Source organism: Thalassophryne amazonica, chromosome 14 (genome assembly GCF_902500255.1).
Source record: "Thalassophryne amazonica chromosome 14, fThaAma1.1, whole genome shotgun sequence".
Classification (NCBI taxonomy): Eukaryota; Metazoa; Chordata; class Actinopteri; order Batrachoidiformes; family Batrachoididae; genus Thalassophryne; species Thalassophryne amazonica.
This window is the reverse complement of record NC_047116.1, coordinates 65,155,311-65,169,091: the sequence shown is the minus strand read 5'-3', so window position 1 is coordinate 65,169,091 and position 13,781 is coordinate 65,155,311. Positions and strand designations below refer to the sequence as shown.

Here is a 13,781-nt window from a genome sequence, read left to right as displayed (position 1 = left end):
ATGCGAGTGTCCAGTCAGAATTGGTTCAGCGTCACATGGTTTTCCAAAAACCAATCGTAGGGCAGATTTACCTCATGTGATAAACCAAAGATCATTTTTAGGAGTCATGTGATTTTAGTTGGTCCATTTGAATAGCCATCTGGCTGCTTGCTCCAATGCACCCTGCGCCATTACGCACAGCAATCAGTGAAAGTGAGCAGATGGAGGGCCTCTTATGACAATCTCATGTGCTCAAACACAGGGTGTGTGAGTTTTAGAGAAGCTCCACTCATTACCTGTGAATGTAGTTGAGCAGCTCTCTGCCCACTTTTAGCAGCTCTACATCAAGTTTTTTTCTCCCTACGCAGCAGTATGTTAAGGGCTATGCGCGGAGGACAGAAGAAATTAAACATGTTTAATTTTCTTCAGCGTAAGAAGGCGTAGAGTGCTGAACATGGTCACGCAGCCCACAGCACCAGTGTGTGATCAAGAATCGAATCTCAACTCAGAAATCCAGAAACACAACAGAAACAGCAGGTCGGTCGCTCACACTCTCTCTCGCGTGCGCTCTCCCTCACTCTCACTCTATCTCTCTCTCTCTCTCTCCCTCGGTCACGCGCTCTCGCTCTCTCTGTCTCTGATCAAATGTGTGACTTTAAAATAAAAGTGCACTCGCTGCATGCCAGTGTGCTCATCAAACGCCCTGATCGATCAGGTCTGATCAAACCTGTGACTTTAAAATAAACGAACACTCGCTGCATGTCGGTGAGCTCATCAAACATCTTGATTGATCAGGTCTGATCAAGCCTGAAAAGAGCGGCGACTCTTTAAAATAAAAGTGCACTCGCTGCATGTCGGTGCACTCATCAAACGCCCTGATCGATCAGGTCTGATCAAATCAGCGGACCTGATCGGAGTAACCGGAAGTTTAAAAGTTTAACGAGTCACAGCGTTTCATTCACGACAGCCTTTACCACTGCCAGACTCAGCAGCAACTAGACACCATGGAAATGATCCACCAAGACAAAATAATAATAATAATAATAATAATAATAATAATAATAATGTTAAATGACTCTGTTTTTGAGCCACACCACACCTGCAGTAGAGAACAGAGCGCACTTCCACAGATGCAGAAAATAGCACTGAACTGGTTTAATAGCGGCATGGTACACACAACTGTGTGCACACATTATAAAGCGAAAACACGCAGCTGCAAGTATGAAACGAACACGGAAAAAGGCTGAGTACACGCGCATTTTAAATGAAACACAACGCTGCAATACGCAGCTCTACAAATATGCCAATGTGAAAGGGGCTTAAATGAGCCAAAATGTCAAAGCTGCTTTCAGAGCAGGACAGAACACTCCAAAAAACAGTAGAAGTAGAAGTTTGTGATGTGACCTTTGTGTAATAGCAGACAGAAATTGCTTTGAGATGAAGACAAACAAAAACACTGACCATTTTGTATATATTGTTCATGTGCATTTATGTTTATTGTTTGAACCTTTTTGTTGTACAGCCAGGGTCGCAAACTCATGGCCCGCGGGCCAAATCCGGCCGCAAGATCATTTCATCTGGCCCACCACTTGATATCAATTTATAGTGAAATCCGGCCCGCTGTCGGGACTGAAAAAGAAATTTCCGATTTCCGAGGTGACCCTGAATGCACCATATTTACCATAAGCTAAAAAAAAAAAAAAAAAACATTCGGCACACTGGCAGCGCCCTCACAACGTAAATAAAAATGTCTCTTTCAAAGGCTAAAAGAAAAGCTGATGTCAAGCACAAAGTGTTTCAGGAGAGGTGGGAAAATGATTATTTCTTTGTGGAGTTTAAGGGGAACGCCACCTGCCTTATCTGCAAGCAGAAAGTACCGCGGTGAAGTTAGATTGAAATTCGATATTCAGACATTCAGCCAATGGCAAATTTAGGGACCATCGAAAAAGTACGTGACTACAAAAAAGTGTAAATCTAACAATCAGCAAGTATTTTTCTTTAATGTGTTTTGGTAACTGTATTTTATTCACTGCCCAATAAATAAGCATGTGCTGTGTATAAAATGTAAAAACAAAGTTGAAAACCCCCACCATTTGATAAAAACAAATTCTTATTGGAATGTAGAAATATTAAGCTTGGCACAGAAAATGTTTTGGAGATAATTTTAATCTTAATTTTACAAAAGCTTTTCCAGTTTTCATGAGAGAGGTCTGGCAGGTAAAGTTGAGGTTCTGTACATATTTCAGACCCTTTGCAAAGCAGAGAAATGTGCAACCTGGGCCTAACTTTTATTGTCTTATTTTTTTTTTCAATAGGTTTTCCAGTTTTCATCAGAACGCCCATGCAATATCTTCATTATCGGTGGCAATATGCTTATATTTCACCATCAAAATAGAGCCAGGGAACAAGCCTATTGTGGTGAAATTAGCAGGCTGTGGCCATAATTTCATGTTTTTCCTCAATAGCTTTTCTTTTGTCAAGAGGCCCAAATTTCGGGTTTTTCTTCAATAGCTTTTTCAAATGTCAACCTATTTCAGGGGAAATTGCTGTAATTTAATCTGGGGCCATATCCTCACCTTGCACGAGCTTTCTTTTTGGGGAAAAATCCCAACATCAGGCTTAAATAAGGTGTCAGAGGCCCAAATTTCAGGTTTTTCTTCAAAAGCTTTTTCAAATGTCAACCTATTTCAGGGGAAATTGCTGTAATTTAATCTGGGGCCTTATCCTCACCTTGCACAAGCTTTCTTTTTGGGGAAAAATCCCAACATCAGGGTTAAATATGGCACCAGAGGCCCAAATTTCATGTTTTTCCTCAATAGCTTTTTCAAATGTCAACCTATTTCAGGGGAAATTGCTGTAATTTAATCTGGGGCCTTATCCTCACCTTGCACAAGCTTTCTTTTTGGGGAAAAATCCCAACATCAGGGTTAAATATGGCACCAGAGGCCCAAATTTCATGTTTTTCCTCAATAGCTTTTTCAAATGTCAACCTATTTCAGGGGAAATTGCTTCATTCTAATCTTGGGCCATATTCTCACCTTGCACGAGCTTTCTTTTTGGGAAAAATCCCAACATCAGGGTTAAATAAGGCGGCAGAGGCCCAAATTTCAGGTTTTTCCTCAATAGCTTTTTCAAATGTCAACCTATTTCAGGGGAAATTGCTGTAATTTAATCTGGGGCCATATCCTCACCTTGCACAAGATTTCTTTTTGGGGAAAAATCCCGACTTTATGGATAAATAAGGAGCCAGAGGCCCACATTTCAGGTTTTTTCTCAATAGCTTTTTCAAATGTCAACCTATTTTTGGGGAAATTGCTTTAATTTAATCTGGGGCCATATCCTCACCTTGCACGAGCTTTCTTTTTGGGGAAAAATCCCAACATCAGGGTTAAATAAGGCGCCAGAGGCCCAAATTTCAGGTTTTTCTTCAAAAGCTTTTTCAAATGTCAACCTATTTCAGGGGAAATTGCTGTAATTTAATCTGGGGCCTTATCCTCACCTTGCACAAGCTTTCTTTTTGGGGAAAAATCCCAACATCAGGGTTAAATATGGCACCAGAGGCCCAAATTTCATGTTTTTCCTCAATAGCTTTTTCAAATGTCAACCTATTTCAGGGGAAATTGCTTCATTCTAATCTTGGGCCATATTCTCACCTTGCACGAGCTTTCTTTTTGGGAAAAATCCCAACATCAGGGTTAAATAAGACGGCAGAGGCCCAAATTTCAGGTTTTTCCTCAATAGCTTTTTCAAATGTCAACCTATTTCAGGGGAAATTGCTGTAATTTAATCTGGGGCCATATCCTCACCTTGCACAAGCTTTCTTTTTGGGGAAAAATCCCGACTTTATGGATAAATAAGGAGCCAGAGGCCCACATTTCAGGTTTTTTCTCAATAGCTTTTTCAAATGTCAACCTATTTTTGGGGAAATTGCTTTAATTTAATCTGGGGCCATATCCTCACCTTGCACGAGCTTTCTTTTTGGGGAAAAATCCCAACATCAGGGTTAAATAAGGCGCCAGAGGCCCAAATTTCATGTTTTTCTTCAATAGCTTTTTCAAATGTCAACCTATTTCTGGGGAAATTGATTCATTTTAATCTGGGGCCATATCCTCACCTTGCACAAGCTTTCTTTTTGGGGAAAAATCCCAACATCAGGATTAAATAAGGCGCCAGAGGCCCAAATTTCAGCTTTTTCAAATGTCAATCTATTTCTGGGGAAATTGCTTTAATTCAATCTGGGGCAATATCCTCACCTTGCATGAGCTTTCTTTTTGGGGAAAAAAATCCCAACATTAGGGTTAAATAAGGAGCCAGAGGCCCAAATTTCAGGTTTTTCCTCAATAGCTTTTTCAAATGTCAACCTATTTCAGGGGAAATTGCTGTAATTTAATCTGGGGCCATATCCTCGCCTTGCACGAGCTTTCTTTTTGGGGAAAAATCCCAACATCAGGGTTAAATAAGGTGCCAGAGGCCCAAATTTCAGGTTTTTCTTCAATAGATTTTTCAAATGTCAACCTATTTCAAGGGAAATTGCTGTAATTTAATCTGGGGCCTTATCCTCAACTTGCACAACTTTCTTTTTGGGGAAAAATCCCAACATCAGGGTTAAATAAGGCACCAGAGGCCCAAATTTCATGTTTTTCTTCAGTAGCTTTTCCAAATGTCAACCTGTTTCTGGGGAAATTGCTTTATATTAATCTAGGGCCTGGTGAGAATATGGCCCAAGATTAGAATGAAGCAATTTCCCCAGAAACAGGTTGACATTTGAAAAAGCTATTGAGGAAAAACATGAAATTTGGGCCTCTGGCTCCTTATTTAACCCTGATGTTGGGATTTTTCCCCAAAAAGAAACCTCATGCAAGGTGAGGATATGGCCCCATATTGAATTAAAGCAATTTCCCCTGAAATAGGTTGACATTTGGGGAAAAACATGAAATCTGGGCCTCTGGCGCCTTATTTAACCCTGATTGTCTTATTTTTTTTTTCAATAGGTTTTCCAGTTTTCATCAGAACGCCCATGCAATATCTTCATTATCGGTGGCAATATGCTTATATTTCACCATCAAAATAGAGCCAGGGAACAAGCCTATTGTGGTGAAATTAGCAGGCTGTGGCCATAATTTCATGTTTTTCCTCAATAGCTTTTCTTTTGTCAAGAGGCCCAAATTTCAGGTTTTTCTTCAATAGCTTTTTCAAATGTCAACCTATTTCTGGGGAAATTGATTCATTTTAATCTGGGGCCATATCCTCACCTTGCACAAGCTTTCTTTTTGGGGAAAAATCCCAACATCAGGGTTAAATAAGACGCCAGAGGCCCAAATTTCAGGTTTTTCTTCAATAGCTTTTTCAAATGTCAACCTATTTCAGGGGAAATTGCTGTAATTTAATCTGGGGCCATATCCTCACCTTGCACGAGCTTTCTTTTTGGGGAAAAATCCCAACATCAGGGTTAAATAAGGTGCCAGAGGCCCAAATTTCAGGTTTTTCTTCAATAGATTTTTCAAATGTCAACCTATTTCAAGGGAAATTGCTGTAATTTAATCTGGGGCCTTATCCTCAACTTGCACAACTTTGTTTTTGGGGAAAAATCCCAACATCAGGGTTAAATAAGGCACCAGAGGCCCAAATTTCATGTTTTTCTTCAATAGCTTTTCCAAATGTCAACCTATTTCTGGAGAAATTGCTTTATATTAATCTGGTGAGAATATGGCCCAAGATTAGAATGAAGCAATTTCCCCAGAAACACGTTGACATTTGAAAAAGCTATTGAGGAAAAACATGAAATTTGGGCCTCTGGCTCCTTATTTAATCCTGATGTTGGGATTTTTCCCCAAAAAGAAACCTCATGCAAGGTGAGGATATGGCCCCATATTGAATTAAAGCAATTTCCCCTGAAATAGGTTGACATTTGAAAAAGCTATTGAGGAACAACATGAAATTTGGGCCTCTGGCGCCTTATTTAACCTTGATGTTGGGATTTTTCCCCAAAAATAAATCTCGTGCAAGGTGAGAATATGGCCCAAGATTAGAATGAAGCAATTTCCCCTGAAATAGGTTGACATTTGAAAAAGCTATTGAGGAAAAACATGAAATTTGGGCCTCTGGTGCCTTATTTAACCCTGATGTTGGGATTTTTCCCCAAAAATAAATCTTGTGCAAGGTGAGAATATGGCCCAAGATTAGAATGAAGCAATTTCCCCAGAAAAAGGATGATATTTGAAAAACCTATTGAGGCAATACATTAAATTTTGGCCTCTGGCACCTTATTTAACCCTGATGTTGGGAAAGGTCCTGGATGACTAAAAAAATAATGATAATAATAATAATCATACATACATACATACATATGCCCATTTTATGACATGAATAGAATTTCAAAATTTTATCATAGAGATACGAGGGCTGTCAATAAAGTTACGGTCCTTTTTATTTTTTTCAAAAACTATATGGATTTCATTCATATGTTTTTACGTCAGACATGCTTGAACCCTCGTGCGCATGCGTGAGTTTTTCCACGCCTGTCGGTGACGTCATTCGCCTGTGAGCACTCCTTGTGGGAGGAGTCGTCCAGCCCCTCGTCGGAATTCCTTTGTCTGAGAAGTTGCTGAGAGACTGGCGCGTTGTTTGATCAGAATTTTTTCTAAACCTGTGAGACACATCGAAGTGGACACGGTTCGAAAAATTAAGCTGGTTTTCAGTGAAAATTTTAACAGCTGATGAGAGATTTTGAGGTGATTCTGTCGCTTTAAGGACTTTTCACGGTGTGAGACGTCGTGCAGCGCTCTCAGGCGGCGTCATCAGCCTGTTCAAGCTGAAAACCTCCACATTTTAGGCTCTATTGATCCAGGACGTCGTGAGAGAACAGAGAAGTTTCAGAAGAAGTCGGTTTCAGCATTTTATCCAGATATTCCACTGTTAAAGGAGATTTTTTTAATGAAAGATGTGCGGACGGGTCCGCGCGTCGGGACGCAGCCGACGCGGTGCGGCGGCACAGGAAAAACACCTCCGTGTTGATAACCATTTGTAAAATCCAGGCGGCTTTTGATGGCTTTCAGTGGAGTGAGTATATGAGAAATTGTTTAACAGGCAGGACATGTTCCAACTTGTCCTTAAGGCTTTCAACAGAGGTGTTTTTCCTGTGGCGGAGCGTCGCGGCAGCTGCGTCCCGACGCGCGGACCCGTCCGCACGTCTTTCATTAAAAAAATCTCCTTTAACAGTGGAATATCCGGATAAAATGCTGAAATCGACTTCTTCTGAAACTTCTCTGTTCTCTCACGACGTCCTGGATCAATAGAGCCTGAAATGTGGAGGTTTTCAGCTTGAACAGGCTGACGACGCCGCCTGAGAGCGCAGTGCGACGTCTCGCACCGTGAAAAGTCCTTAAAGCGACAGAATCACCTCAAAATCTCTCATCAGCCGTTAAAATTTTCACTGAAAACCAGCTTAATTTTTCGAACCGTGTCCACTTCGATATGTCTCACAGGTTTAGAAAAAATTTTGATCAAACAACGCGCCAGTCTCTCAGCAACTTCTCAGACAAAGGAATTCCGACGAGGGGCTGGACGACTCCTCCCACAAGGAGTGCTCACAGGCGAATGACGTCACCGACAGGCGTGGAAAAACTCACGCATGCGCACGAGGGTTCAAGCATGTCTGACGTAAAAACATATGAATGAAATCCATATAGTTTTTGAAAAAAATAAAAAGGACCGTAACTTTATTGACAGCCCTCGTATCTGACGTAAATTAAGCAAGCGTGACATATAAGATCAGAGACACTTAAGAAGTCACTTTCAAGTCACATTTAATTTGAATATACATGGGAATACATTTCTCATTTGGAAACATATGGAAATATATTATCAATATCAAGAAAATATATTTTGTCAAGCATTGCAAAGAGCATTTTTTGTTTTTAGTTGTACAAGTGCTCTTTTCTAGGTAAGTGAATGACATTAAGTTTAGTTAAGTTAATGCAAGAGATGAGACGTTGTCAAGATTCCACGTTTTTTTAGTTGACACGTAATTGTTCGATGGTCGCTAAATCAGCGACCGCTTGTGTTCGCATTTGTTGGTGTTTTCTGTGCGTCTCCCGATCATTTTTCCATGTGCACTTCGAAACAACATCGAAACTATCTAAAGTAAGAGCTGTGAAATTTAAGTTTACTTATTGCATGTCATGTACGAAGTGTTTGGGTTTCACTGACTGCGTGAATGACGATTTATTTAACTGTATCCTCGCCGAATGTCTGAATATCGAAAATCAAACTAACCTAACAGCGGGGCACAAAGTTGCCGTTCTGAAGGAATATAATCTCAAACGGCATTTTCTAACTAAACATGTGGCGCAGTATGCAAAGGTCGAGGGAGAAGAGCGGACACAGCGAGCTGCACAGTTAAAGAAAGAGCTGTCATCTCAACAAAAGTTATTCCAGAGAGCGAAAAAGGAGGCCGATGCAGCACTTGAAACAAGTTACGTCGTGAGTGATCGCCAAAGCGGGAAAGCCGTTCACTGAAGGTCAGTTTGTGAAAGACTGCATTCTGAAAGTTGCAGATATTGTCTGTCCAGAAAAAAAGAGCCAATTCAGCAACATCAGTTTGTCAGCCAACACAGTGGCAGAGCGGATCACTGAGCTCTCAAATGACATTTATGAACAGTTACGTGACAGAGGCAAACGTTTCAGCACGTACTCTGTGGCTCTGGATGAGAGCACAGACAATGACACAGCTCAGCTCGCTATGTCTGCGGTATTAACGCCCAGTTCAAACTAACAGAAGAGCTGCTCAGTGTGAACCCGATGAAAAATTTTACCACAGCTAAGGATGTATTTCAGCTGCTGTGTGACACAACTGAGCAGGCTGGCCTCTCCTGGAAGTCTCTGGTAGGAATAATGACAGACGGTGCACCTTCAGTGTTGGGGAGGAAAAACGGACTCGTAGTGCTTGTTCAAAAAAAAAATGGAGGAAAGTGCAGATTCTGCAATTGCTCTGCACTGCATTATCCACCAGCGGGCACTGTGCAGCAGGTGCTTAAAGTTTAACAATGTGATGTCTGTTGTCATGAAATGCATCAATTTCATCAGATCCAGATCCTTACAGCACCACCAGTTCTGTGCCTTTTTAGAGGAAATTGATGCATCATATGGAGATGTGCTGTACTTCACAGAGGTACGGTGGCTCAGCAGGGGAAATGTCCTGAAGAGGTTTTTTTGAGCTGAGAACAGAAGTGAAGATGTTCATGGAGGAGGGCAGGCTGGACCTTCCTGAGCTTGATGATCCCAAGTGGCTGATGGACCTGGCTTTCCTAGTTGACATCACAGAGGAACTGAACACACTCAACCTGAAGTTGCAGGGCCCAGGCCAGCTTGTCACTGCAGCTTTTGAAAATGTCAGAGCTTTCATGACAAAACTGATGTTATGGAAAGCTCAGATCTCTGAGAAAAAACTCTTCCACTTCCCAGCATGCAGCTCTCTTGTGGAGGAGGGCAAAGCATTCAGTGGTGAAAAATATGTTGCTGCCATTGAGACGTTACAGCAGGAATTTGACCAGCGGTTTGCAGACTTCAAGACACACAGTGCCACATTCCAAATGTTTGCTGACCCCTTCTCCTTTGATGTGCAGAATGCTCCTAGTGTGCTTACAAATGGAGCTCACTGACATGCAGTGCAATTCTCAACTCAAAGCCAAGTTCAGAGAGACCAATGGAAAAGCAGAAATGCTTGGAAAATTTCTCAGAGAAATACCCCCATCTTTCCCAGAGCTTTCCAGGATATTCAAGAGGACCATGTGTCTTTTTGGAAGCACATATCTCTGTGAAAAACTATTCTCCACCATGAACTTTAATAAATCAAAGTATAGATCCAGACTCAGCGATGACCATCTTAAAGCCATACTGAGGGTTTCAACTGCCACCTCCCTCAGAGAAAATGGGGTTAAACTGTCTTGGGGTTAAGCACCTTGGGGCAACTGTTTGTTGTGATTTGGCGCTATATAAAAAAATTGATTGATTGATTGATTGATTGTCTGAGAAAAAGCATTCTTATGTGTCTGGGAGCAAGCATTAGACAAAAAAAAGCAAAATATGAATGTAAAATAGTTCATGTTGCGAAGGACAGTTGTTCGAAGCGGCCCTCTTGTAACAACATTGGATGCTCAGCGGCCCTCTGGTAATTTGAGTTTGAGACCCCTGTTGTACAGTCTTTCACACAACAGCCCAAATTACCTTTATAAAGTGTCAAAACAGTTGTTTATTATAGTTTATTGTGTGTTTTGAATAAATGTGTGCAGACAATTATTTCAGGGGCTGACTAAATACTTTTTGACCCCACTGTACATCTTTTGGAAATATTATATGGAAATAATTTAGTAGGAAAGATGGCCCTTTTGTAAATATCTCTACATGCCTTTAGTAAATAACAGTGCAGGAATGATAATATCTTTTGAACCTGAACAGGAAAGAAGGTGTGTCCATACATGTGCATATATTTTATGAAAAGTCCTGGGGTCAATCTGGACTTGTCGGAGTATGTAGGGGATTTTATGTTAAGTTGTGAAACCAGACATTTTACTAATCTTTAAACATAGAGTTATAATATAACTGTATATGTGTTTTTTGCCCACTTACAAAATTTCAGATTGGATTTTGGGGGCAGCACGTTCGTGTTGTAAGTGCAGCATGAGGTCACTGTAGTAGTAATAGTACTACTATTACTACTACATTACTACTACTACTACTACATTACAGTAGTAATGTACTACTACTACATTACTACTACTACTATTACTACTACTACTACTACTACTACTACTACTACTACTGCGTAGTAGTAGTAGTAGTAGTAGTAGTAGTAGTAGTATACTTTATTTCAAACTCGAAGTCCATAAAAAATAAATAAATAAATAAATAAATAAAATACAATTATATATACATATATATACATATATATATATATATATATATATATATATATATATATATATATATATATATATATATATATATATATAAAACAATGCAGACAATAACACACAAAACATGCAGTTTATAAAAGCTTGTTGTACCAGTGCTTCCACAAAGCTGACTGGTAACGCACAGAACTGACATAGGGGAGTTCTTACAATCATTTAGCCGGCACACAAATCTGTGTATCAAATCTGTACATTAAATTTCTCATCAGCGCATCAAATGAGTTGACACGTGCCTGACAGAACAGCAGGCTGGCACTGCTGAACCTGGGCTTTTTCAATAAAATGTGAAAAGCATCATTATAGGCAACTTTAAGTTTTGTAATGTCGTCTTCCTATATTTGCACCACAATGGTGCTATGTAGAGTGGTGAGCAATAGGTCCTGAACAGCTGGATTTTTACATTTTCTGTGCACATGTGAAATTTTCTCACCAAAATATTGGCTTGGGCATAAAGTGTTCGGCGCTGGCGATTGATACCATCCTCATCACAAAGCTTGTCTGTTATAAAGTGATCCAAGTATTTTGTGTCACCACAGACTCTTAGTGTTTGTCCAGACAAATAAAAGTCTGGAAAACAAACATTATTCTGTCCCTCAATCTCTTGAAGTGAATGTGTTTTAGTTTGTAAACCAAGTTGTCTCAATTTGATGTTATTCTTAGTTTGTCCAGCCAAGGGCAATCTTTTCTTTCTTGCTTTCTTGTTATTTCCTTTGTTCTTTGGTTTTATGGTAATGCCATCTAGTGGTTTCCACCTGTAAGCAGCAGGAAATTTGTTAGAGCAGCCATTTTGAGAACAACACTGGAGGTGTTAAGCTGCACACCACACCTCTCTGCAGACTTCTTGGGAAAACCGGTGACAAATCATTATCGGTTAGTACTGTATGTGTGCTTACTTTATTTTATGTTGTGAATGTAGGTTGATTTGTAATTTTACATATATGTTTTGTATTTGTGTTACAGTTTTACAGAAAAGAAACTGAAAGAAGTTGAAAGTAAATGGTCTTCAAACACGACACACTTCTCATCATTTTTTGGAGCCATTGAAAGATGTTTAGCTCGCTGTCTAAGTTAGATTAGAGACATGTAACTGAGGACAGAAGAGTAAAACGATTATCTACACGTCAGCCCAAGATGTCGAAAACACGGGAGTCGCTACCTCTCTCCCAGTTCGAGGTCCGGTCGGTGTGCCAGTCCCGCACTTCATGCAGCTCACACCGGTCATCCAGCAGCCAGGCCGCAGCAAAGGCAAGAGTAGATGCAGAGGCCGCCCGCACCAGAGCCCAGTACGCCAAGCGCCAAATAGACATGGAGGTCGAGAAGGCACGTATTGAAGCAACGCTAAACGCTCTGAAGCACGAGGGTGAGGCTGAAGCAGCACTCGCAGCAGCTCAAGTCTTGGAGGCCGCAGCTGAAGAATCACTCCGCAACGCAGGTAACCTGGCAAATGCTGGTGTTTTGGTAAAGACCCCTCCGTCTATAAGACGTGCACAAGAGTTTGTTAACACTCACTTTGACAACGGACAAGACAACGCTCACAAATGGGACCACAGCCCAACACCAGTTGCTGCATCTCCACCACGTGAGTGTAACATGGGCACTTTGGACAAGGAGCAACCATTCAACCCCAAATCTCCACCTGAGCACGCCAGACCAGCTACTTCTATTCAGCGTAGATCTTCTCCAGCCCCACAAACAGAGCTGGCAGACCTAGCAGCCTATCTGGCACGACGTGATCTGCTGACAGCTGGGTTCAAGGTTTTCGACAACAAACCAGAGTCCTATCTATCCTGGAAGTCCATGTTCTTCAGTGCTACAGAAGGGCTTCACCTCAAAGCCAGCGAGGAGCTCGACCTTCTCACCAAGTGGCTCGGCGGGGAGTCACTTCAGCACGCTCTGAGGATCAGGGCAGTCCATGTGAACAATCCAGAGGCTGGTCTCCAGCGCCTCTGGCAACGGCTAGACAAAAGTTATGGTTCTCCAGAGGTAATAGAAGCATCTCTGTTCCACCGTTTGCATTCTTTCCCGAAAATAACCAACAGAGACACTCACCTTTTGCAGGAGCTTGAAGACCTGTTGCATGAGTTGCAATATGCACAAAATGAAGGTTATCTGCCAGGGCTTAGCTTTCTTGACACTCCAAGGGGAATAAATCAGATTGTTGAAAAGCTCCCGTACAACCTGCAAGAGTCATGGGTAAAACGAGGGACAAAATACAAGAGAGACAATGATGTGTTTTATCCTCCCTTCTCATACTTTGTCCAGTTTGTGAATGATCATGCTGAAATGAAAACAGATCCTAGCTTCACGTTACCTGGTTCTAATGTAGTAGCTCCAAAAGTTGACAGAACTCTAGTCAAACAAACAAAATACAGAGTTCCTGCGTCAGTGAGTAAAACCGAAATAGAACAAGCTAACGGTGCGAATAAAAGTGCAGCTCTTAGTCCGGATAAGCAATGTCCCATTCACCATAAGCCACATGCCCTCAATAAATGCAGAGGGTTTAGAATGAAAACATTAGACGAAAGAAAGAGTATACTCAGGGAGCACGCCATTTGTTACAAGTGCTGCTCGTCCACCAGTCACAGAGCCAAAGAATGTAAGGCCATCATTCAGTGTTCAGAATGCAATAGTGATGCTCATGTGTCTGCCATGCATGCGGGTCCACCACCGTGGACTCTTAAAGACTCAGATCCCCCTCCACAGAGTCATGGCGGGGAGCCTGAGCCTAAAAGCACTGTCACTACAGCCAGCTGCACAGAAATATGCGGCCTGGGGCTACAAGGTAAATCGTGCTCTAAGATATGCCTTGTCAGTGTGTACCGTCGGACATCC

General features: G+C 41.3%; 1 protein-coding gene across 1 annotated transcript; it reads left to right on the top strand.

The window, feature by feature from the left end:
* Positions 1-8,346: 8,346 nt before the first annotated feature.
* On the top strand, positions 8,347-9,885 carry LOC117524859 (general transcription factor II-I repeat domain-containing protein 2-like). The gene is made up of 2 exons (XM_034186674.1): positions 8,347-8,405; positions 9,105-9,885. Exon 2 carries the CDS (start codon positions 9,213-9,215, stop codon positions 9,636-9,638), a length of 426 nt encoding a protein of 141 aa, XP_034042565.1. The 5' UTR covers positions 8,347-8,405; positions 9,105-9,212; the 3' UTR covers positions 9,639-9,885.
* The last annotated feature ends 3,896 nt before the right edge of the window (positions 9,886-13,781 follow it).